Below are 24696 nucleotides of genomic sequence, written 5' to 3'. Positions count from 1 at the left end.
GGTTAGTGCTTGTTCGGGCTGGTAGGGCAGAGGCATCCTATACTGCTAATGTACAAAACAGAACTGAAAATAAACTACATTCAGATTCTGCTTTTACGCACCAAATTCATATTCCTCAAATAGGCCGTTAATACACTGATGTATCTAACTTTAACAAACCAATATTAAACTACTAAAGAGGCTTCCTGATCAAAATTAGACTTTGAGCAGGGGCTACAGAGAAAAGATCCTCATTTGCTCCTTTCAGGAAGAAGTTGAAGTTCCTTATTCACAGTTCCTACTTCCGTATTCACAAATCTAAACAAAATATTGGGGGAAATTGGCAAGCTCTGCACCCCAAAATAACGTTTGGAGGAGCACGTATCATACAGCTTAGTTCGGGGGTCAGCCTCCACTCTCCTACAGCTTAAAGTAGCACTGCCTAGACAAAATCAAAAAGAGTCCAGTAGCACCTTTAAGACTAACCAATTTTATTGCAGCATAAGCTTTCGAGAATCAAGTTGATTCTCGAAAGCTTATGCTGCAATAAAATTGGTTAGTCTTAAAGGTGCTACTGGACTCTTTTTGATTTTGCTACTACAGACTAACACGGCTAGCTCCTCTGGATCTACGCCTAGACAAAAAGTCTGACGGGAACTCTCCTCCGAGAGAAGAGAGTGCTACGGCACTTTTGCTGCCCGGATCCCTCGGTCTTCAACCGCAGTTTCAGACAGGGCCCTTCTTGCTGAGGGACGCCGCTGAGCAGAGGCCTAATCGCTCCGGTTCTTCTTGTTTTGTAAGCAAGTGAGGCCGCCCTGCCGCAGGCAGGCTTGGCGGTATGGAGTCGTCCCAGATGAAGCTCTCCAGTGCTGTGAGTAGCCGCCCTTTGCCGCGAGAGGAAGCGCAGGGCTCAGACCGTCAGAGAGAAGTGGGGTCGGGGATGTTACACCCCGAGGGTCGGGCATTCTTCATTTCCCCTAATTAAACAGGCTTGAAGACTTACTGGCTGCATAGAGTTGCCAGCCTCCAGGTGGTGGCTGGAGATCTCCCGGAATTACAACTGATCTCCAGGCAATAGAAATTAGTTCCCTAGGAGAAAATGGCTGGTTTGGAGCGTGAAATCAATGGCATTGTACCCCACTGAGGTTCCTCCCTTCCCCAAACCTCACCTTCTCCGTGCTTCACCCCCCAAACTCCAGGAATTTCCCAGCCTGGACCTGGAATGAAGCTTGAATCGGTGTTTGTGTTGCCCGTTTATGAAATTCGAATATAAAGCCTTTCCACTCGAGCACCAAACGTACCTGTTATTTTATCTGGGTCAGTAATTCAGCTGTAATAATTTGTGATTTGTGTGGCATGATGTTCAAAAACTCTATTCAGACTTATTCCTTGCTGTGCAGTATTGCACTGGTAGTGTTGGATCTGGATTCAGGCCTGAGTGTAACTGCTCACCCAATGAAGTCACCTTGGTGATTGGTTGTGTGTACTTCATGTTGTTATTGTGAGTATAAAATGCCTCCCTTAACTTCGTGGAGGAAGAGTGGAGTACAATGTAATAAGCACATTAAAAAAGTTTCCTCTGCTTTCCATTATGCACCAATAACATTCACATATACTTTAAAAGATTCATTTAGTGTTGGCCTTATTAACAGTGATATGAAACTATATATAGAAGATCATATGTTTGTGGTCCAATTTGTTCTGCAGAACTTTTTTTCACTGGTTGGATTTTCATAATTGCTATTTCTCATTGGAATTCTAACATTACTCATATGGGTATAGTAAAAGGAGGAAAACATTTCCTTCTGCTACTCTTTTTAAAACTATGGTGAAGGTAACATTGGTGAGTTTATGATAGACTCATAGAAGAATATTAAAAGATGGTTAATCCATGTACCTTGTTACAGAACTGCTTCAATCTTGTTACAATTCATATGTGTCCTGTATTAGATCAGGTTTAAAATATTATAGAAAAACAAACAGAAGCTATTGAAAACCGTAACAGAATAAACTGCAAGAGTAAATCATCCTTTATCCACACCTCTGGGAATAATAGAGTAATGGATTGCCATTCCCAAGGGGTGGGAAACATCCAGAGCAGAAAGGTAGCCCTACTTTTATCATCGCGGAGAAAGCTCAATAAGAACGGGGTAATAGAAATTGCTGAAGGACTAGTTTATAGGAAAGATATCCTAATGACACTGAGGCTGTCCTAATTGGACCACCATCTTCAGACACATAGAATAAGTATGTCAGTCTGGTCTTATAATCTTACAATATCAAAAAGAGTCCAGTAGCACCTTTAAGACTAACCAATTTTATTTTAGCATAAGCTTTCGAGAATCAAGTTCTCTTCGTCAGATGCCTGATACAGTCTTACAATACAATCCCTTCTAAACCCACTGACTTCAGTAACTGTTTAGGATCGAAGGACCAAACTAAATTTCCTCACCTCCTCCCCCCATTTCACCCATAACTTGCATTGATAGTTGGGGGAATTATTCTTTGCTCAGTGTAAGGCATTTTTCAAAGTATATGAGATTTAAATAATCAAGAATGACTTTGGGGGATTTTTTTTGCTTCCTTTCTCTTAAACAAATTGAAACTGGATGCTGAAGTATGTATGAGGAAGAAGTATTGCACAATCTTTAAAACAACTCTCTTAGCTAATATGTTCCATTCCTCCTAGTTAATAAATTCCATATTTTAATTCTGAAGTATTTTTCTTCTTTCTACATATATAATTGTAGCTGTGTGCCTGACTAAAAAAGAACTGATGTTACCAGTTTGTTGTGGAAATCTAACTCTATGAACTGACCCTTATTGCCTAGGCATTGCCTTGTCATGTCTGACTCCTGATTTGCTAAATATTGTAATGTGAAGGCATATGAATGGTGCCAATTCTGTTGTACCTCCTTTTGTAGGGAGTATCTGGACCATGTTGAAACAACATTATTCTATTATCTATTAATTGGCACCACTTAATCTCTCCTTTCAGGTAAAAAAGTAGAATATACGTAGTTCATTATGCTTCTTACTTGGAAGCTTTAGCTGAGAAGGAGTGACAATATAAAAAAAATCTCCATACTCCTTTCTAATTGGGAAGGAAATGTTTAGAAATCCAGTCACTTTAGTACTTATACATCCCACCTGCCCCCCCCACTTGTGTCTACGGCCAGGTCTGCATGTGCAGCAGAATGAGATGGTAAATGAACTTCAGATGGGATGTGCCATTTTTTAATGCTGCCTTTCAAGGGAAAAAAACCACACTGAAGTAAAAACATGAGGAGAAAAGTTCTAGCCTTATGTGTTTGTTTCCTTTTGGGGGGAGGCTTTTATATAAGGAAAAACCTGACGAAGATGCATCTGACAAAAAGAGCTGTGGCTCTCAAAAGCTTATGCTACAATGAATTTGGTTAGTCTTAACGGTGCTACTGGACTCTACTATTTTGCTACTACAGGCTAACATGGCTAACTCCTGGATTTATATAAGGAAGAATTGACAAATGTGGCCTGCTATGTGCAATCTGAAGTTGTAGAATTCATTCTACAACATCAGAATTTACTACTTCATTCCCACCTGGCCTTGCTATGTATTTAGACCAGGGCGCAGACGGGAAGTGTAGATTCTGAAAGGGGAGGTATATTGCCATTGCTGCCCTAGTCCCCTCCTAAGATACTCCTAATGGCAGAGCATGAGTGGGAAGAATGGATTGTTGTGCATTCTGTTGTCCTGGGCTGAGGACAGCAAAATCTGCTGATGCCTCCCCCTCTCCTCTTGCTCGTGAAGCCTGCATGTTAGGCTTTTCATAGTTTCACTTTGCTAACCACAAATGTTTCTAGTTTTTTTTACAGTGGGTGGGCAGCAGTGCCTTTTATATCACTGTCTTGTGAACCTTCATTAAATTTAAAACACACTTTTTTAATTAATTTTTTCCAGATCCTCGGTCATGGGGACTATGATTCTGATTTCAGCGATGATGAAACTAGCAAGAAATCTGACCGGGAGAGAAAAAGGTAACACATTGTACTAATGGTACTGTAATGTACATGTAAGTGAAGTCATGTTGTAGTGCACTGTCATGGTTCCACCAGTACAAACTGCTCAAGATAAATAAACACACTTTTGATTCCTCTGCCACTTTTCTGACAGAGCCTGCTGTCTCTGAGGAGCTGGGGAGGAGATTTGCCACGTCCATCTGGTGGATGCATGTCATTTGATGTCTTGCAGTTCTGTGCTTCATTTCTCCAAGTACAGCATGGAGGACTGGCTGATCTTTTTTTCTGTTCTTCCTTCGTGCCAGTTCTCAGCAAGCTTAATTAAGTTACTGATCAAGAGTTCAGGCCAAGTTGGTGGCAGGCTATGTAAGAACAAGGCCTGTGCTTGAAGGGTATGAGCTGCTGCTGCTTGTTTCGTATTTCCGAATGCTCCGTCTTTGTATTGACTAGAGGTGCAATCACTGGGAAAACTGGCAAGTGGTTCAGAGAAGATACGCAGCAGCTCACCATGACTACTTGATTCCAAACACACCTACCTGGATGCATTAACTGTTATGCTGAGAGTCAGTCCTGGCATAACTTGTCCTGCATGCTGGACAAACTAAGTAACTACATGGTCATACTTTTTTTTTAATGATTCTTATGGAAAAATCCACATGGTGCTAAATTTCTGTCCTGAATGTCCTTCCTTCTGATCTCAGATGTCTAAGGGCCCATTGTGGGTACTCAGCAATAAAGCAAAGGTATTCTGCAGATGCTCAGACACTCTTTTCTTGATTCTAACTTCATTATCAAGAACACTGCTTGTTCCCTAAGGTCTGTTTGGAAATCAATCAATAGCAACAAGCAACCCACACTTAAGAAAAATGTAAGGAGGAAACCATTGAATTTGTTGCCAGCCCAGGACTGGGAAGGTAACTGGGTGAGAACTGGCCCACCATCCTCCACCTAAGTATCCCTCTCGTAAAACTAGTTAGCTTTTCTTTTAATACTAAACATTTCATATGCAAATGTTTGAGTATAAGGTGCATATACATATATAAAATTAGTGATAACTTTTTTAAAAATTATGTGCTTTTTCTTCTTCTGTGTGACAAGCAGTGAAGATGCATTACTTACAAAGCCCTTCCAGAAAGAAAAACAAAGCAAGGTGGCGCACAGACAGGTGGCAACAGATGAATGGGACAGGTACTGTACTATATTTACCAGATTTTACCCCTCCCCGCCCCCAGAGAACACACTTGGTTTGTGCAACTGGAATAATAATTTATTTTATTAGGGAAGAAGCAAGAAATCGAAGATTTCATTTAATAGCAATGGATGCTGTATCCTTTAAATATTTATTCTATCGATAACATATTGAACGAAAAATCTTTCTGAAAGAAAAATTTCAGTGGGATTACATTTATATTTAGTAAGTTGTAGTGATTTCCCTGCACAAAGTCAGGGAAAGTTATGTTTCTTCTTGACATGAAAGCATACCCAATATCATTCTTTCTAAGGACAAGTTCAAACATTACTCACTGTACATGGAGGCTGCCAAAATGTAACCATAGTGGTACTCCAAGTGGCAGGATGTAACATTGATATTGAACTGGAAGGACATTCTTTATATGAACAAACAGGAAGAACTGGGCTAACTTGCTCAGTTAGTCAAACATTATACCTCCACCCAGAATGTATTTCTACAGCTTCTAGTTTGGGTGGTCAGTGCCTGTATTAATGTCATGATAAACATTAGAAGAAAACATTTTTGAAAACCACGTACCTAATAATTGTCCTAATACAAGGATCCAAAGCCTAGGATCCATCTGTATCCCCCATATGATAAGGTGGGACCTACTGAGCTGCAAGACCATGACAAGACATGAGATGTCACCACCCCATAACAGGAAATCACATGATATCAAGCACATGATAGGAAGAGGGGAAACCATAATTATAACCTGAACAGTGCCAAGGTGCAGGACCACAGGCAGCTGATCAAGAGAGCCAAGATTGGGAAATACAAGCTTAGTACCAGGAGGTTAACTGTAGAGAAGAACAAGCCAGCACAGGTAGGTTTGGGGCCTACCCTTCCCATAAAAGTTCTTCCTTGTCTTCTGTCTCTCTCCCAGCCAGATTTGGACACCCCCACCAGTCATCCAGTGTTCTGTACCCATGTTTGCAGCCTGCCTACCCTAAGAAAAATCTCTCTTGGTAAGAAGGGATTTCTTACCAAGTCCCTTCTTGGTACATGTGCTAGAAGTACATGTACATACCATTGGCATGGGTGGACAATGCAGGACTGGGAGAAAAGGAAGGCAAGAGAGAGTTTTCATGGAGAGGTGACTCCACAGTGTAAGCATGTATGTAGAACACGAGCAGGGGTGACTGACCTCTACTAGGAGAAAGAAAGAGAAAAGGTAAGGGAGAGCTTTTGTACGTAGGACCTTCCTGTGCTAGACATCCCCTCTGCTGTTAAGTGACTTTGCCTTGCCCTCCTGCCACTTCTTGCAGTGTGCATGTAAAGAGAGATAGGCAAGAGGATGCCCTTGCACTCTGTGCATGTGAACTAGCAGGAGGTCCTTCCAAAAAAGCAGCAAAAAAGATGTCTTTTAAGCACTCATGACCTGGCAAGTGGATCTCTGCCACTTGCCTAAGGATCACTATCCTAATAGGTTTGTCAAGCACTTTTAGCCACAAAAGACAAACGGTACAGTCAGTGACTTGGATCCAGTGATGCACAAATGGAAACGGACTTAGTGCAGTCCTGTTTGCACAAGATCTTATGCAACACTTAGCACTCTCCTCCCTGTATATCATGGTGTCTAGAAATTGGTGCACAAGATCTTGTACAAGCAGAAATGCAGGCGGAGATACAATAGGTTTGACTTAGTGCAAGTGGCTACCTTGGTCTTTTTCTTGTGTTTTCTCTTTTGCAAGAGTTCTAGCGTAAGTGGAAAGTTTTTCATGGATCTAATCTGATAAGCTCATTGTAACTCTTTTAAATAAAGTATGTTAATCATGAACTCTACTCTGGCTGCCCCTCAGGCAAGCTAAATAGCTAAAATGAAAGAATTTATGTAACAATTTTTTTTAATAAATTTTCTTTTATTGAAACATTTGTTGCAACAAATAACTTACAAGCAATAAACGTCATTACAAATCTGATTAAAAGATCAGTGTGCATTACAAAGTTAGTCTTGTATTCTTATTATTTGTCATAAATATATCCATGTAGTTACATTATTATACTACTAGTTTAATAGAAAGAGAGGTATCCATTGTTTGTTATAACTTGTAAAATTTTTGATTTAGGTTGCAGATTATTCTCTTCAATGTATTCCAGAAATGGGAGCCATTTTTCAATAAAACCAGTATTTTCTGTGAAGTGTTCTGCATTTTGTATGTCATTACTTATTTTTTCTAATATAAAATGGTTCCAAACTTTAGAAAACCAAGTCTCAATTGTTGGTAGTCTTTTTGATTTCCATACTGTCACTATGGCACTCTTAGCTGCTATAAAATGTAACAATTTTTAAATGTTGTTATGACGGTCCCTTTCCCTCTTTCCCTCTTTGTCCTTAAACAGCAGAAATGGCATTAGAGGTGTTTTTAACATTCAAAAGTAATTATTTATTTTAGAGGGGAAAGGTCAGGTGAAATCAGGAGTTGAAAATTTCAGAGGTAATTCAGCATACAGATCTCTGAGGTAAAATCAGCACATGCACAGACTTTAGTTCTTATGCTCTTCACAGATACTTAAATTCCTATATCTAGAGGCTTTTGTTCCCGTTTTTCCTCAAATACTCCAGTACACTTTCTTTTAGTATTCTCTTTTTCTTTTGGGTTTAAGAATGCTGGTATTCACTTGCTAATACCCCAAACCTCTTCTCTTCCAAGATCAGTGCTTTCCTTCAGTTTTTTTTGTTAACTGAATCATAAAGTCTCCAAAGGCAGTTTCCAACCACACCCGACCAGGGATCTCTCCACTTTCCAGAGCTACCTCTCTGTTTAACTGGGCAGGTAAAGTCTCCTCTCCTGCAGAGTTTAATTTCTTTATGTTGCCTTTTACTAATAAATGTTCTCTGTTCTCCTTATATTTTTAAATCTGGTACCACCAGCTTTCTGACCACCCCTTTACTAAAAAAAACCCCAGGTCTTTCTGTTTTTTCTGGTATGTCTCTAAATTTTCTGCAATTTTTAAAGTACCATTCTGAAAAAAAAATATTGCACAAACAAAACACTAACCAATAATGAGGAGAATGCTATTGTTGTTTCACACCCAATACTTTTTTAATGAAATGAAAAAGGGATTTGCATGTTTTGCAAAGACAAGACATGTTCCTAATTCATCATACATGATATAACATGTATCATGTGTGCTGCAAAAATGCTGTGTACGCTATGTAGTTCTTCCTTTGTGCTTAGTTGTATTTGTTGTTTTCCTGAACAACAGTTTTCTTGAAACAGGTTGGGAACTGGAATTCTGGTATCACTCTGTATATCCTTGCGCACTCAGAAGACTTTGTTGCTACTTTTATGTTAGGACGTCACCCTTCTATTGCTGGCTGTGTGTAAAATGACTTGGCACGTTCTCAGATCATATCTGATTAGAGCTAGGAACAGAACTTGTTTTCCATGATAGATGTGCAGAATTCTAAATGCTGCATTTATAGAAACATCTTCAAAACCCAGTGGGTTACCAAGCAGAGCCACCTCGGTTTAGCATCCTCCAGAAATGTTGCTTTCTTGGTCACTGCAGCCACTGGATTTTAACCAGACTTTCCCAGTATAATAAAACATTTATCAGGATATGAGGATGCATATATAGCACTTAAGCAAATATAGCATGGATGCAGCTTTCCTTGGAACTGTGACAAAATATTACAGGACTGGCCACGAGTTGTTGAATTGCAGACACTATTATTAACACAGTACACAAAGTTCAACTAAGGACACCCCATTCCAGAAAAATGTTGAAAGTGATCTTCCCATCAGTTTGATTCCTGAGGTAAAGCAACTCTGAGAAAGTGCAATGTCACATATTTATATAGTGGAAGACGCACATTTTTATACAGCTATTAATCCTGGGTTTGATTGGAAAGATACAAACTAATGCAGTTCATGCCTTTCCTCTCCCACCATGCTGTGTTCCTTCCTGATCAGGAAGCCAGCTAGCACCCACATCCCCAACCACAGATGGCAGGAGATGCAGTGCCCAGAGTGCAATGGGTTGGACCAACAAGGGCTGGTGTTCCCCCTTCAGATGGTGTGGCTTGTCTGTCCCCTGTAAGCCTTGCTGGCTTTGGGACTGCAGCTGCATCATTGCCCACCTGACCAGAGCAGTGAGACTACAGGAGACCCTCCTAGCTCAAGGCCTCAGGCTATGGCAGCTGGAGACCCTGTCTCAGTGGGAGACCGACTCTCAGGCAGTCCTCTCTCTCATAACCTGAACTATCTCAACCTTTCATCAGTATTTGAACCCCCCCCCCTGCAAGAAGACTCCCAATCTGGGCAGCCCAGCAGAGTGAGAAAGGGAGAAACTGCTGGAGGAACCAGAGGGGCAGCTGACTTCCCTGAGAGATTAGAATGCCTAGACTGTCAGAAGTCCTATCACACCTATTACATCTTTTCAGCTCTAACCAGACGCAGGTAGCAGCGTTGCAAACTGCAGTCAGCAGTAAGGAAATATTTCAACTGCAAATACTGCAACAAAGAGCATGCCAGCTTAGCGGCCCTCAAGATGCACATGTTTACAAAATCTGTAGTAAAGCCTTCTCTGACCTTGACTGTTTCAGGGGCACAGCCAGACGCAGGTGAGAAGCTCTACACCTGCTCCCACTGCACCCGAGTTTTTGTGCAGGCCTTCAACCTCCATGCCCACATACATAATCATTCCGACATCAAGAAATACCAGTATTATGCTTCTTCCAAGTTCTTTTCCTGAATGTCATATGCTGTTGTGGCATGAGACTGCTGGATGCTACCCTGCAACCTGACCTCATTTTGAGCTGGACTAGCTGAAAAATAAACTGTCCAAGACACGATGGAGAAGATCTACAATGTAGAAACTGGAGTTAGGTTGTGATGTTCAGCCTCTGTCACAGATTGCTTCAGGGAATGCCAGGACTCAGTTGAGGCAAGGCCTGTTCTTAGGTCAGGAGGATGCTGGTTGTCTCATGCAAGAAAGCTATAAAGGAGGTTGGTCTTGATGGCCTGTTTTAGACTCTTGCTTAGTCTGCTGCCCACAGTCACTTCCTGAGTCTGTCAGCCCTTCTTCACATCTTGAAGCAATCTCTGCCCAGTTCCTTCAGCAGTCCTTCATGTGTCCTTTGAACCATCTTTAGTTTGCCAGGTATAACCTATGTTTTGAAATGATATTTAAATGAGAGTCAGCGTAGTGTAATGGTAGTGATGGACTAGGATCTTTGAGATCCAGGTTTAATTCCCTACTCTTCCATGGAAGCTCTCTCCCATTGTAACCTAATTCACAAGACTGTGAGAATAAAATGGAGAAAGGGAGAATGATGTTGTAAGCAGCTTTGGGTCTCCATTGAGGTCCTATCAAAGCTTCTTCCACTTATATTCCCATGACTTCAGAACCTGGTCGTTCCCGTGATTCATCTTGCCTGTAATGCATAGCACTGACAGAATGTCCTGATTGGGGCTCACTAGTCTTTACTGTGCCCTGAATCTTTTTTACTTCAGGCATCTCTAAGTAGTGAAACTTGGACAGAACTTTGTCAGCGCTTGGAAGAACCGCTCTCAATCAGGATAGCAAAATCAAAAAGAGTCCAGTAGCACCTTTAAGACTAACCAATTTTATTGTAGCATAAGCTTTCGAGAATCAAGTTCTCTTCGTCAGATGCATGATACAGAGACTGGTCAAATATAGAAGAGGAGGGAGGAGAAGAGGAGGAGAGAGAAGAGGCAATTAGGGGGAGGAAGGGGGAGGGAGCAACCAAAACATTCCTTTGCTAGTATATGTAAACATCTCCTTTTGGTGTGTGGATCAGTTGGATTCAAAGGAGTTTGCCCTGTTAGTTTGTAGCAGCCAAACAGCTAGACCATCCAATTCCAATGCAGTATGAACCTTCGATAACCACAGCTCTCCTTGCCAGATGCATCTGACAAAGAGATCTGTGGTCCCCGAAAGCCCATGCCAGGTGCCACTGAGCTCCCCCAGACCCCGCCTCTGTAAAGGAAATCTGTTACCTGTGATAATGTGATAACCATTCATAGTCCCTATTCAGTCCCAGCTTGACAGAGTCAAATTTGCGTATGAATTCCAGTTCAGCAGCCTCCCGTTGGATTTTGTTTTTGAAAGGTTTCTGTTGAACTACAGCGACCTTTAAGTCTTTGATGGAATGTCCTGGTAGATTGAAGTGTTCTCCCACTGGTTTCTGGACGTTTCCATTTCTAATGTCAGATTTGTGTCCATTTATTCTTTTGCGTAGAGGTTGGCTGGTTTGTCCAATGTACAGAGCAGAAGGACATTGTTGGCACATGAGGGCATATATCAGATTGGAGGATGAGCAGCTGTAAGAGCCAGAGACAGTGTAGTTGATGCCATTGGGTCCTGTAATTGTATTCCCTGGGTAGATATAGGGGCAGAGCTGGCATCTGGGTCTGGTGCAGGGCCTGGTACCTGTGCTGGTGACTCTGCTGGCCGATTCATGGTTGTGAGTGAGAAGTTGTTTAAGGTTGGGGGGCTGTCTGTAGGCAAGGAAAGGTCTTCCACCCAGGGCTTCTGAGAGAGAGGTATCATTTTCCAGGATGGGTTGTAGCTCACTGATGATATGTTGGATGGGTTTGAGCTGGGAGCTATAGGTGACAACCAGTGGTGTTCTGTTGTTAGTTCCTTTAGGTTTGTCCTGGAGCAGACTGTTTCTGGGTACTAGTCTGGCCCTGTTGATTTGTTTCTTCACTTCATTTGGTGGGTACTGTAGTCCCAAAAATGCTTGTTGTAAATCTCTTAAGTGTGAGTCTCAGTCGAGAGCATTGGAGCAGATACGGTTGTAACGTAAGGCTTGGCTGTAGACAATAGACCGAGTGGTATGTTTAGGGTGGTAGCTGGAGGCATGTAGATATGAGTATCGGTCTGTTGGTTTCCGGTATTAGGTGGTATTTATTCGTCCATTATGTAGTTGTACAGTGGTGTCCAGGAAGTGTACCTGTTGTGTAGAGTGGTCCAGGCTTAGGTTGATAGTAGGGTGAAAGTTATTGAAGTCCTGATGAAATCTCTCAAGAGCTTCCTTCCCATGGGTCCAAATGATGAAGATGTCATCCAGGAATCTTAAGTATAGTAGTGGTTCCAGTGGATGGGAGCTGAGGAAGCGTTCCAAGTCCGCCATGAATATGTTAGCATATTGTGGTGCCATGCGTGTGCCCATGGCTGTGCCATTAATCTGTAGATATAAGTTGTCACCAAATTCGAAGTAATTGTGAGTGAGTACGAAGTGACAAAGTTCAGTAGCGAAGTGTGCTGTGGTTTTGTCCGGGATAGTATTCCCTATGGCTAGCAGTCCATCTGCATGTGGGATATTGGTGTATAAAGCCTCTACATCCATGGTTGCTAGGATGGTGTCATCTGGTAGGTTGTCAATGGACTGTATTTTCCTGAGGATGTCAGTGGTGTCCCATCAATAGCTGGGTGTGTTGGTGGCATAGGGCCTGAGGATAGAGTCCATGTATCCTGAGACTCCTACCGTGATAGTGTCTCTTCCTGAGACAATGGGGCGTCCTGGGTTACCCGGTTTATAGATTTTGGGTAGTAGGTAGAATTTTCCTGGTCGTGGTTCCTGGGGTGTGTCCGTATGGATGCATTCTTGTATGTCCACAGGGAGAGTCTTTAATATTTTATTGAGTTCTCTTTTGTATTGCTCCGTAGGATCAGCAGGTAGTATTTTATAGAACGTTGTGTTGGAGAGTTGTCTTTCTGCTTCCTGTATGTAGTTATGTTTGTCCATGATGACCACTGCTCCGCCTTTGTCGGCTTCCTTGATTACGATGCCAGAATTGTTTTGGAGGCTGTTTATGGCATCTCTTTCTCTCTTTCCTCTGCATCAATCAGGATAGTCTATATTGGGCTAAATATATAAGATAGCTTCATAGGGCTTGGCATATGAACAAATGACAATGCAAGCAAAATTGTGAACATGCAGTATAAGATTTACAATGAACAATGTAATAGGACTAGGAATACAAAATCCAATGACAATGTGTGCAGCAAACTACCCGTATCCATGTCACTTTCTTAGTTTCAAAAACATTAACAATTTACTCAACTGTGATTTTACTGTGGTAATTTTTTCAGCAAGGTGTTTTCAGAATAACTTGATATTTTCATATAGTTTTATGTTTTCATGCTATGAATAATGACTTATATTTTGTAAGGTGAAGAGGTCTCATTAGAAGAATATGCTCTTCAATCATCTTAGTATTTTTAAAGGATATTAACGTGTATTTTGGAATTGCTTTTATAATGAAATTGAATTGTTGAGTGTGGCTGTCAAGTTTTTATAAGGCAGATTGAGCTAGCATACTGGTGAAATCCACAAGAAAATTGCCAAGGGCAAGTTTAGGTATGAGATACGTTAATGGGTTTGTCAAAGTGAAATTCTCCTCTGAGGCAGAGAACATCTTGGGTGGTTCCCACCATCCAATCAGGGAAGCAGGAAATTAATTTTTCCCTTTTCCTATCTGGTGTGAGGGCCACCCCATCTCAGTTCTGTTCCTGCCTCAGTGGAGAGCAGTTCTATAGTAGATCTCTCTGCTATTTATTAACAGATAGGCAATTCTGTCTCTACTTATTCTTCCTTTCTACTTTCCCATTCCTTCTAACTTCATACATTCTTAGCTCTAATTTCCTCCCCATCTTTCTGCTTCTCTCTCCTTCCTGGGCTTTTTACCCTTCTTAAACAGCTTCCCTCGGCCAAGAGGAGCTACACTGCTCCCAGCTATGGATCCCAGGAAATATGATGACGACAGTTTCCAGGATGTTGGGAGGAAAATACTCCGACAACTGCCTTTGGAGTGTTGGGAGCTGACGGAACCTGTGCTGGCATGCCTTTGTGGCTCGCTCGCTTCCCAAAGTCCCCATCTCTCTGAGCAGGAGCCCATTACAGCAATATGTCTCTGCCCTGTGGCTGAGTGCAGCGCCACCTGGCAGGCACAAATCTAGTGGGAAAGGAGAGTGAAATTCGTGCCAAAACCTTAACGGCGTAAAACAACGTGCTTCCTAACCTCCCAGTGGGAGACAGCACAACTGACCATAACTCCATAGGCCAGAGCCTGCTTTCTATGCAGGACACCTCAAGAGAGAGAGGTAAGGCTATTGAAACAAATTTTCCAAACTCTGTCGAATTTCTCTCCCTAATTAGACAAACCATGAGAGAAGAGATCACCAACTTCTGTCAGGCTGAGACCTCTGCCATTAGTGACAGGGCTTCCACCTCCTCTTCACCCCAACTACTCTTAGACCAGGGGATAATCGCAGGCACGTTAAGGGACTATGGCCCACCAAGCCTGTCCAGAAGCAATCCCTAGAGAAGGCCAAACGTAAGCCCCCACTGGCCAGGGGAAAAATCCTCAGACAGTGAGGTCAAGGAAGAGGTAGTGTTCCTCTCTGAGAAAGAGGAGGAGGAGATTATCATTCCAGAACAATCAGCCCATTTATTTAAGGCTGAGGACTACCAATACCCGCTTTCTAAGATGCTATCCACCTTAGAATTGCATGAATTATCCTCTAGGGAGGAGGAAGCCAAATCAGACAGCCATAAATCCAGACCCAAGGGAAACACGGAGTTCTTCCCTAAAGCTGATGTTCAGGAGAAGGTCTTCCCCTTTCCTAAGTTATTTGAAAGACAGCTTAAGGCTGAATGGGCCAGGCCTTCGGCCAATAAACAATTTCCCAATTCAGTTAAGAAATTACGTGCATTACCTGTGTTTCCTAATGAATTGTTACAGGTGCTGATAATAGATGCTGCATTGGCTGCGCTCCAGTCCTCAGACCTTCTGTCCGAAGATGGCCAGGGAACAGTCAAAGACATGTTGCATAGAAAAAAAGAGACTGCACTTAAAAGAAGAGACTGCACTTAAAGCCACAGCTATGGCTATCAAGGCCACTGCCATTGCCTCCATGGTGTCCAGAGCATGAGTGGGGTGGATCTGGAAGCTAATACAGTTGCTTCCAGGAAACAACAAATGCCTCTTGGAAGGGGCCACCAGGATCCTTAAGGCCAACACTTTTGCAGCGGATGCTACTCTGAACGCACAGACCTTTTGCTCCAGAGCCTAGCCTTAGCAGCTGTAGTAAGGAGACTTCTCCGGTTGAGGGCCTCACCTGCGAATCTGCATTCAAAATTCATAGTGATGGCCTATCCCTTCCAGGGGAACAAACTCTTCGGTGGTGCATTGGAAAAGATCTTGGTGGAAACCAGGGATAAGAAGAAGGCACTCCCTAAAACATTGAAGAGATCAGAGAGACAACCCTTTGCATTTCAGTCCTTTTGCTCTAACCCTGTCCTGCCGAGATCCCATCAGAATTCCAAATAGTCTTCCTGGGGTTTCCCTAGACAGAAGTTCAGAAAAGGACCTTTTAACCCTTGTTCAAACAGACACCCAGTGACACATGGAAAAAGACACGATCTGGAAAGCCAGACTTCCAAGTCCTGACAGGCTGGGGAGCTACACTGGAAGGATACCCAACACAGGGCTGCTGGTCAGTGGATGAAAAGCAACTTCTGATCAACGTCCTAGAAATGAGAGTGATTCATCTGGCCCTTACTCACTTCAAAGACAAAATAACCAACTGGGACATCCTAGTCTGCACAGACAATGTCTCAACAAAAGTCTACATAAACAAAGGGGCACCAAGTCCTCACAACTTCACAAGAAAGCAACCAAGATAATCACCTAGGCAGAAACAAACTTGGCATCCCTTCGGGCAGAACACATCCAGGGTATAACCAAAATCCAAGCAGATTGGCTAAGTAGGGAGACTTATGCAGCAAGGAGAATGGTCCTTCAAGAAGGAAATATTCCTCATGATATCAGATCACTTCAGAGCCCCAATAATTGATCTCTTTGCATCTCATCTCAGTCATCAACTACCGAGATTCATGACCCTATATTTCTACCCACAAGCAGAATGGGCAGATGCCCTGACGAACCAGTGGCTGAAGGGTCTGCCATATGCATTTCCTCCCATTCCGATAATCCCCAAACTCCTAAGGACAATTATGGAACACAAAACAGAGATAATAGTGATTGTTCCCTGATGGACAAGAAGACCATGGTTCTCGACTCTACAACTGATGTCAGCCACCTTACTTCTCATAGCCACAACCAGACAAGTTACAACAGGGCCCGATCTGGCACCCCTTTCCAGATTGGCTTTGTCTGTCCGCTTGGAAATTAAAAGGGAGTCCTCTCACCTGGAGGAGATATTCCACAGAGGTAGTCAACACCCTCTTAGCCTCTAGGAAGCAGTCGACAATAAGAATATACAACTCAACTTGGAATGCCTTTATTAAATGCACAGGAGAAAAAAAACCTGGATGCTTTGCATACTGGGATTTCTCCAGGAAGGACTAAATATGGGTCTTAAACTGGCTACACTATAGAAACAAATAGCAGCCTTAACCTCAGTCCTTCCTTCAACAGAGAGATCAGTCTATCCCATCATCCTCACATCAAGCGGTTCCTTCGAGGAGCAACACTAGTCCTCCTCCTATCCATCAATTTCCCACACGGAATCTCCATTTATTACTTTCAGCACTAACCAAACCTCCATTCGAACCGAATAGAGACATCCCCTTAAAGTGGCTAAAACGAAATACCATCTTTCTTATCGCAGTGACATCAGCCAGAAGGATTTCAGAGCTTAGTGCTGTATCACTCAAACCAGAATTGTGCGTCATCCACAGGGACAAGGTAAGACTCCATACTGATCCCACCTTCCTCTCTAGAGCTTACTCTAAGTTCCGCAGAACACAGGAAATCCATCTTTCGTCCTTCTGTCCACATTCCAGACATTCCAAGGAAAAGTACTGGCACAATCTGGATGTCAGGAGATCTCTCACGGTCTCCCTGACTAGGACAGAACACGTCTGCAAGTAAGATTCTCTATTAATCAACACATCCCCACCAAACCTGGGAAAGAAAATGTCCACGTCAATGTTTTTTTTTTTATATATATAATTTTTTATTTTCAATATCTAACATACAACTACTACATACATACATACCCTACAAAACAGTAACTACAAAAGACTACAATAACACAAGGGATAGGAAAGAGGAAAGAAAAAAGAGAGAGGGAGGGAGGGGTGGAAAAAAGGGGAAGGTACCCTACAAACACTAAACACTAAACACTACATTTCTGTTTTCCCTTCATACTGCCATTATTCAAAAGTTAAAGCTTTATATTATATTGATGGAGTGGTTGACCTTACTAAATGCAAATTACAATTTAATTTCAAGTTAAATTTTTCTTCCCCTCCTGGGTCCCGGACGGAGTTCTCTCTGCGCAACTGCAGCCGCATTGCTCGTTTCCTCCCCCTCCCCCTCAGACTTCTCCTTTTCGTCTTGCTTGGTGCACTGGAATTCTGGGTTCCTGTCCTCAAAATCCCTTAGTTGATCTTCTGATAATATCTTAAAGGCTTGATCTTTATGGGTGAACCAGATTCCTTCCGGAAATAACCATTTGTACTTTATTCCACGTTCTCTCAGAAGAGCTGCGAACTTTTTATACTTAAAACGTCTTTTCCGGACTAGAAATGGGACGTCTTTCAATATCTTAATTTTGTTGCCCAAGAAGTCCAAATCCGCATTGTATGAATTGTATAGGATAGTGTCCCGGATCCTCTTAGATGAAAAATCGATGATGATCTCGCGCGGCAACTGACGCTTCATTGCATACTTTGAAGTAGCCCGACGGGCTTCCAAAATGGCGCTTTTAACTTCTTCTTTAGTTGCCCTCGCGGGTGTCGCCAATAGTTCCGAGACAAGACCCCGTAAGTCCTCGTTTTCCTCCTCTTTCACATTCTGGAGGCGCAAAATTGTCTGTGTTCGTTCCACTTGTAGCCCGATCAACTGATTCTCCACCAGTTTAAGCTCTTTATTCGTAGCCTTCACGAGTGACGCACTTTCCCGAGCAGACTTCTCTGCCCCCCCCGCTGCTTCCTTGATGGTTTTCACTTCGCTCTCAATTAAGCCGACCCTTTGATCTGTTTCATTCAGCTTGTCAACAAAGGGTTTTATAGCTTCACCAACCGCCCTCCGTACAATTTCCTCCAACGATTCTCCCTTTAAGGCAGCCGAAACTGACTTGCCAAGGGCAGGACTTTGTTTCTTTGTTGCCATTTTGGGGGGGGGGGCGCCAACCAAATTTTGAGACTCAGCAAAGGGGAAGAGTGAGCCCTCTTGGCTTCAGATCTCACCTCTCCTTCACGTACGCTTGTAATAACAGAAGGAATTCGCTTACTTGTAGGCTCTCGCCTAATTCTGCTCTTTGCCGTTTCTCATGGCCCGGCAGCACTCGAGGCGCTGCGCACGTCCGCCGGCCTCCGTAGGGACAAACGGGCAATTAACCCCCCGCATTGATTCCAGGGGGCTCTTCCCGCAGCGTCCCGGACCCAGCCTCCCTCACTGGGAGTTTTGGGGGCTAATCTTCGCAGATCAGCCGCCCGGACAGGGTGCTCGGCCGCTTCCTCTCGAGCCAGCGAAGAGGAGCGTCCGACACGGCGGAGAAAACGAAACCGAATCCATGTCCACGTCAATGTTAAGAATCCAGTATCAAATCTTGTATCACTGAGGCTTTCAAAGCTCTCAAAATAGAAGTACCCAATGGGATAACAGCCCACTCAGTGAGAAGTGCGGCCACCAATACAGTTGTTCAAAGGAATGCATCGATAGAAGAAGTCTGCAGGGTGTCTGCATGGTCATCTGTTTCAACTTTTGTGAAGCACTGCAAGCTGAACAAATTTGACTCGGTGGATGCTGCCTTTGGAAGGAGAGTCCTGCAGCATGTGATCCAGGACAAAAGTGACATCCCACCCAGAAAACAATAACTACCTTGGGAGCACTCAAGATGTCCTCCACCTCAGAGGGAGAACAGACCTTTGGACACTTACCGTGAAGGGTCCTTCTCCTCTGAGGACATCTTGCTCTCTCTGGATCTCCTTGGATCTGAGGACATCTTGCTCTCCCTGGATCTTCGTCCTCCGGACATTCTGTTGCCTCTCTCACTAACCTTGTGCTGCCTCCAGATTTTCGGGCATCAGTGTTCCAAAGAGGCTTGGTATAGAGATTCCTGCTACGTGGAGTCACCTAAACTGAGATAGGGGCGGCCAAACAGGAGAAGGAAGAAATTAATTTCCTGCCTCTCTGATTGAATGGTGGGAACCATCCAAGGTGTCCTCATATCTTCAGAAGCAAAGGACTTTCACAGTAAGTGTCCAGAGATCCGTTCTGTTACATGTGACATAATGCTTGTAAAATATGGTCTATGTAATATCAAAAACAAACAGTTCTGTCTCTCTTTTTACATACACATGAATACATGTAGTGAGATCATTTTGAAGTTGGCTTATTAACCACAGGAATTTTTAACTATCGCTTCATGTGATTTATGAATGTGGACATCATGGCTTAATCTTGGCTTGTTTTCTGGCACTACCCTCACTTGAATATAGGATGGGATACCAGCTGGGAGATGGGTTTGTGTCTAATGTCTTAAAAGGTCTCTTTATGTAACTGTAAATGGAAGTTCTTAGCAGTTTCCATTTAGCAGACAGTCTTACGAAGTTTTCAGAAGAGTTATGCTGTGTTAGAGTTCTCCTAATTTGATTTCAGAAGCTCCAGGGTAACTTTAGTTGATGACCATTGTTTATAAAGCTGGTCAGAACCAAGGTAAATTTGGCAGATCAGATTTAAAAATAGGGGACAGGGACATAGCATTCCATTCAGTCCTCCCTTTCAAGTTGGTAGAATTAGCAGGTCTGTATTCACCCTGCACATCAACTAATGAATATAACTAACAGTACAAACCTGTCCTGCATTTATACTACTTTTCTAAATAAAGAAACATGATAAGGGAATGTAGTTTGGTGAATCTTAAACTTTTTTTAAAAATTATGCTATCCTACTTCTCTCCCCCAACTAGAACCCAAAGTGGCTTGCAACAATATTCTCCTCTTCTCCATTTTATCCTCCCAATAACAACCCCGAGAGTGTGTGACTGACCCAGAGTTACCCAGTGAGCTTCCATGGCAGAGTGGTGTTGCCAAGTAGGCCCCCTCTCCTGCTTTAAGGCCTGCTATGAACTGTGTTAAAGTTTCCTGCATTACTGTTTCACTGCTGCTACACAAAGACTGCTTTGCACGTGTGTTCTGGTACACATGTCAGTTTCCTGCCTGCGTGTCAATTACGTTGCTGCTGCAATAGACTGTGTAGTTCCCTGCATCCATGTTTGGTTAACTGCACAAAGGACTCTTTTCCTGGGCAACCCTGCCCTGACCTGTATCTGGACGTCCCAGTGTACGTGTGGACTGTGTTACACGTGTGCCCCGTGCCTGCATTGCCATCTGCCACGGACCGTGCCTGTTCCCTGCCTTGGACTGTGTTTTAACGTGCTGTTCCCCCTGCCTCCATGGAAGCCTGCCTCATATGGGCCCAAGCCGCTGCTAGCAGCCGGGCGCCTGCTGGGGAAACCTCCAGCGAGCCTGGCTAGGCGCTCACTGGTCAGTTCCCGCCTGGAGCCTCCTGCGGGCCGGTCGCCGAGCTTGCCCTCGCTACCGGGCAGCCTGCTATCCAGCCCCAGCTATGCCCAGCCGGCATCCATGTTCTTAGGCAGCCAGAAGACCCTGGGAAGAAGACTGCTTTGAGAAGCCATTTCAGCGAAGCGGGCACACCACGTCCGCAGCGAGAGTACCTCGCCCCGCTCTGCATATCTTAGGAGCCGCCCAGGAGAAGGAACTAAATGCTGACCATCCCAAGCACTTAGAGAATGCATCTCAAAGAAACCTCCGCATTCCAGAGCTGATGACATCAGGACAAGCCCTGTCCGCTGGAACATCCATTCAGCCCACTTGGATTTCCCCCTCCCTCTTTCGTCCCCTCTTCCTGAGGTGTCACTTATCGCAATCAGATTACCAAAGTGGCCCATCCAAGCCATTCAGTAGCCCATTAGAACCTTTGTTTTAAACTGTGAGAACCACCAAGTACAGCACCAGCCCCGGGGTACGTTTTGGGGTATTTAAGCTGGTCTCCCAGACCACTCGGGGCTCGCGCCATCCTATCCAGAACCCCTCTCTGTCCGTCTGTGGTCCCAGTGCTGGCATTGGGCCACCCTCGCTGCCGTGTCTCTGCTTCGCTTCAGGATAAGTGAGTATTCCCTCTACGATCGTTGGGAACCAGCTAATGCGAATGTCTCTGTATTTCTTACTCTGCATTTCCTAGTCCTTGTATGTTTTCTTGTATGTATGTGCAAGCTCAGGCTTACGCCACACTATTAGAAAATACACGTGTTTGAACCTATTTGTAGTCTGCCTCTTTTTCACTAGAGTGTCTGGGATCGGGACCTCCGTAGACATAGGTTAAGATCCGCGCTAAATTTAAGTTACAGACTGCTAAAGCTAATTCCCCATTATAATAAAGAGCAGTTCTGGTAACAGTGGGGGGTTCAAACTTGGGTCTTCCTGACCTTAGGCCAGCACAAAACACTACACAATGCTGGTCTAAACTTCTCTTACGTTATAATTTTCTTAATTTTCATTGTCAGTAAAATTAACTTTGGAATTTTGTGTCTTTACAACTGTTATATACATCATACAAACTTGTGTGAGTGGGTAGTACCATGAAATCCTATTGAGCCATTGATAAAAAAAAGTTAATTCCTTAATTCTCTCAGTATGCAAGGCATAAGAAATTGGTGAATGACTACATTTTATTCTACGGTGGTAAGAAAGAAGATTTCAAACGTTCAGGGTGAGTGCTGGGTAATTACCAGAGTTTGTTTTTAAAAAGTTTTAAAAAGTTACACACTAAGGGAAATCTGAATAGTTCTAGACGGCTTTAGGCACTACATTTTGCTTGTTTGGGTTTATTTTATTTATTTGTTTGTTTGTTTATTTATTGGGCTTCTACCCCACCGTCCCTGCAAGTGGGCTCAGGGAGGGTTACAGCAATAAAAATGGGTTCCATGTTGCATTGGGTTAGTCACAGAACAAAGAATATTCTGGCAATCCAAAATACATTCTTTCCTTGCATGGAGATTGCTCTTCTTATAGAAAATTATAACATTTGAAGCAGTCCTCAGTGAGGTATTCACATAGTGTTTCACATTTATGGCTGGAAGCGACTTGCACATAAAGCCATACAACAAATGAAAACAGCAGCCAAAAAAAAAAATCATCTTTTCCTAAACCCAGCAACAGTGAGGGTTGCTAAACAACCTGGAAAAAAATGTCCTATCTCTTTAACAGTGGCTCAATACGATGGTACTTACTAGATGTTATTTACCACTGTACCATTACATCTGACGAAGAGCACTGTGGTTCTCAAAAGCTTATGCTACAGTAAAGTTGGTTAATCTTAAAGGTGCTACTGGACTCTTTTCCACTGTACCATAGAAATCTTCAACTGATTATCTGCACACATTAAGCCGCTATTAAAAAGGCAAGACAGTTTTTCTCCAGGTTATTGACAACAGCACAAAAATACATTCATGAACCTAAGATCAACCAAAACCCAGAATGAATAAAAACCCAACGCAACATGTACATCTGGAAACTGAATAGGCAGCTGTGGGAAGAGAATGCCACAGCTGAGATGCCACTGTGGAAAGTTCTAGCCTCCGTTAGCCACCCACTTACCACTACAAACACTTTCTTGGGAGTAAGCCCCATGAAGTAGACATGAGTAGGATTCTGAGAAGTTGTGCTTGGGATTCCTTAGGCTCTCAAAGTTTGGGCTCCCCAGAGAAAGGCCTTTGCAGACGATCTTCATTGTCAGGGAAGTGCCAGAGTTCTTGGATGTACAAAAAATTAATTCCTTTGACTATGTAGATTTTAAATCATTTGTTATAAATTCAGAACAAAGACCATGAACTAATAGAGTATAACTGAATTGAGAAGTTTAATTTTATGCCATGCCGGTCAAAAAAGCATATTTGAATGGCTAAGGTTACAGTTTTAGTTAAATACAAAGCAGGGTAGTCATTGGCCCTTGGAATTTTCTACTCTGACCACCGTTTTGTCACTTTTTATTAGAAAAAAGTGTTCTGCAAGTCAAATTCTGAGGTAAAGTGCAACCAGTGAAGATGTGATTATTTTGTACTATAAAATTGTATTTGATATCCAGGCGTAAACTCATTTTTTTACAGAGCAAATGACAAGACTGACCTTGATATTGTAAGGGAAAATCACAGATTCCTGTGGAGAGAAGAGGACGAAGTGGATATGAATTGGTAACTTGGGCTGTGACTGAGCTGCATTTATTTACCTTTTATGGACATTTTAAATCATATGTATAATTTACAGTGCCATCTTTGATGAAGCATTTCGGAAGATTTGTATGACACCTCTGTAAAGAAGAAAGGGCGGGGGGGCGCACCAAGGCAAAACAAAGGAAAAAACAGCGGATGGTGCAAAATGTGCTGCTGTAGTGCACATATGGGAAAGATACTAATAGGAATTTGGAAGATCCCCCCTGATGAAGCTGCATGAGAAACATACAGCTTCGCCAGGGGGTGATACTATTATTAAAGATTCTTCAGCTGTTTTTCCTTTGTGACACCTCTGGGGCCAAATAAACTCTTGATGAGCTGTAATAAATGTTGTGAATTCCTAATTGAAAACAAGCTGGTATTAAAAACACCCACAAAGCAAGGCTTCTCCAAAGCTATTTCTAATCTGTACTTTTAATATATTTTAGTAAAAACTTCTGTTTAAGGTAATTACTCCTATGAAATTTTGCCTTTCCTGTAATTTTCTGCTGTAGCTAGTAATTATTATGTAGAATTTACTTGCTTATTTCTACTTTGCTGTTATTTGAGCTAGGAAAAGCTTCCACTGTTTTTGTCTGCTTGTGTTGTTTTGTGTATCTAATAAGTTCTTCCCTTTTCAGGGAGAAGAGGCTTAGCAAGAAATACTATGATAAATTATTCAAAGAATACTGTATAGCAGATCTGACTAAATACAAAGAAAACAAGGTACAGGCTTAGATTTTAAATTTCCTCAATTTGGGGATATGTAAGAGCAAGATTTGGGTCCAGTAGTGCTTTAAAGACCAACCAGAGCTCTGACTCTTGAAAACTCATACTCTAGAAATCTAGTAAGTCTTCAAGGTGCTACTGGACCCGAATCTTTCTCTTCTACTGCAGACCAACATGGCAACCCATTTGAAATTATGTTCTTGGGGAAGATGTAAATTCAAACATCCAAAGGTAATCTCCTTTTAAGGGCACCTAGGCTGTAGGCTGTTGAAGAAAGTATATACAGGCAAAAAATATAGCATCCTATATTCAGTTGCAGCCAGTAATGGGTCATTCAGAGGATGAGCACAGGAAGTAATGCTATTATTATTTTACTGCCAATTTTTTACAGAAGCTTACAGGAAACAATGGTCACTTTGCATGTGGGGTCATATTTAAATAATAAATGGTTATAGTCTTGTCTCCAATAGGATTCCTATAAATATAGGCATGTTACTTTTCATGCTCACCTGTTA

At 42.7% G+C, this 24696-nt stretch overlaps 1 protein-coding gene and 1 pseudogene across 3 annotated transcripts in view; both read left to right on the top strand.

Annotated features, from left to right (window-relative positions):
* Window positions 1-664: 664 nt before the first annotated feature.
* The window catches only part of LOC129331811 (protein FRA10AC1), a 40498-nt gene continuing 16466 nt past the window's right edge, over window positions 665-24696 (top strand). For 2 of the 3 annotated variants that reach the window (XM_054982368.1, XM_054982366.1), the window contains exons 1-7: window positions 665-850; window positions 3920-3996; window positions 5077-5166; window positions 5258-5303; window positions 21878-21954; window positions 23351-23434; window positions 24094-24178. In XM_054982368.1, the coding sequence (XP_054838343.1) occupies window positions 818-850; window positions 3920-3996; window positions 5077-5166; window positions 5258-5303; window positions 21878-21954; window positions 23351-23434; window positions 24094-24178 (492 nt within the window). In that variant the 5' untranslated portion in view covers window positions 665-817. The remainder of the gene's footprint in view (window positions 851-3919; window positions 3997-5076; window positions 5167-5257; window positions 5304-21877; window positions 21955-23350; window positions 23435-24093; window positions 24179-24696) is intronic. The other variant, XM_054982367.1, reaches the window with a different exon arrangement.
* Window positions 9107-9962, top strand: LOC129331812 (zinc finger protein SNAI3-like; annotated as a pseudogene).

This window comes from Eublepharis macularius, chromosome 6 (genome assembly GCF_028583425.1).
Source record: "Eublepharis macularius isolate TG4126 chromosome 6, MPM_Emac_v1.0, whole genome shotgun sequence".
Lineage (NCBI taxonomy): Eukaryota > Metazoa > Chordata > Lepidosauria > Squamata > Eublepharidae > Eublepharis > Eublepharis macularius.
Note: the sequence above shows the minus strand (reverse complement) of the source record. Positions and strands in the feature narration are given on the sequence as shown.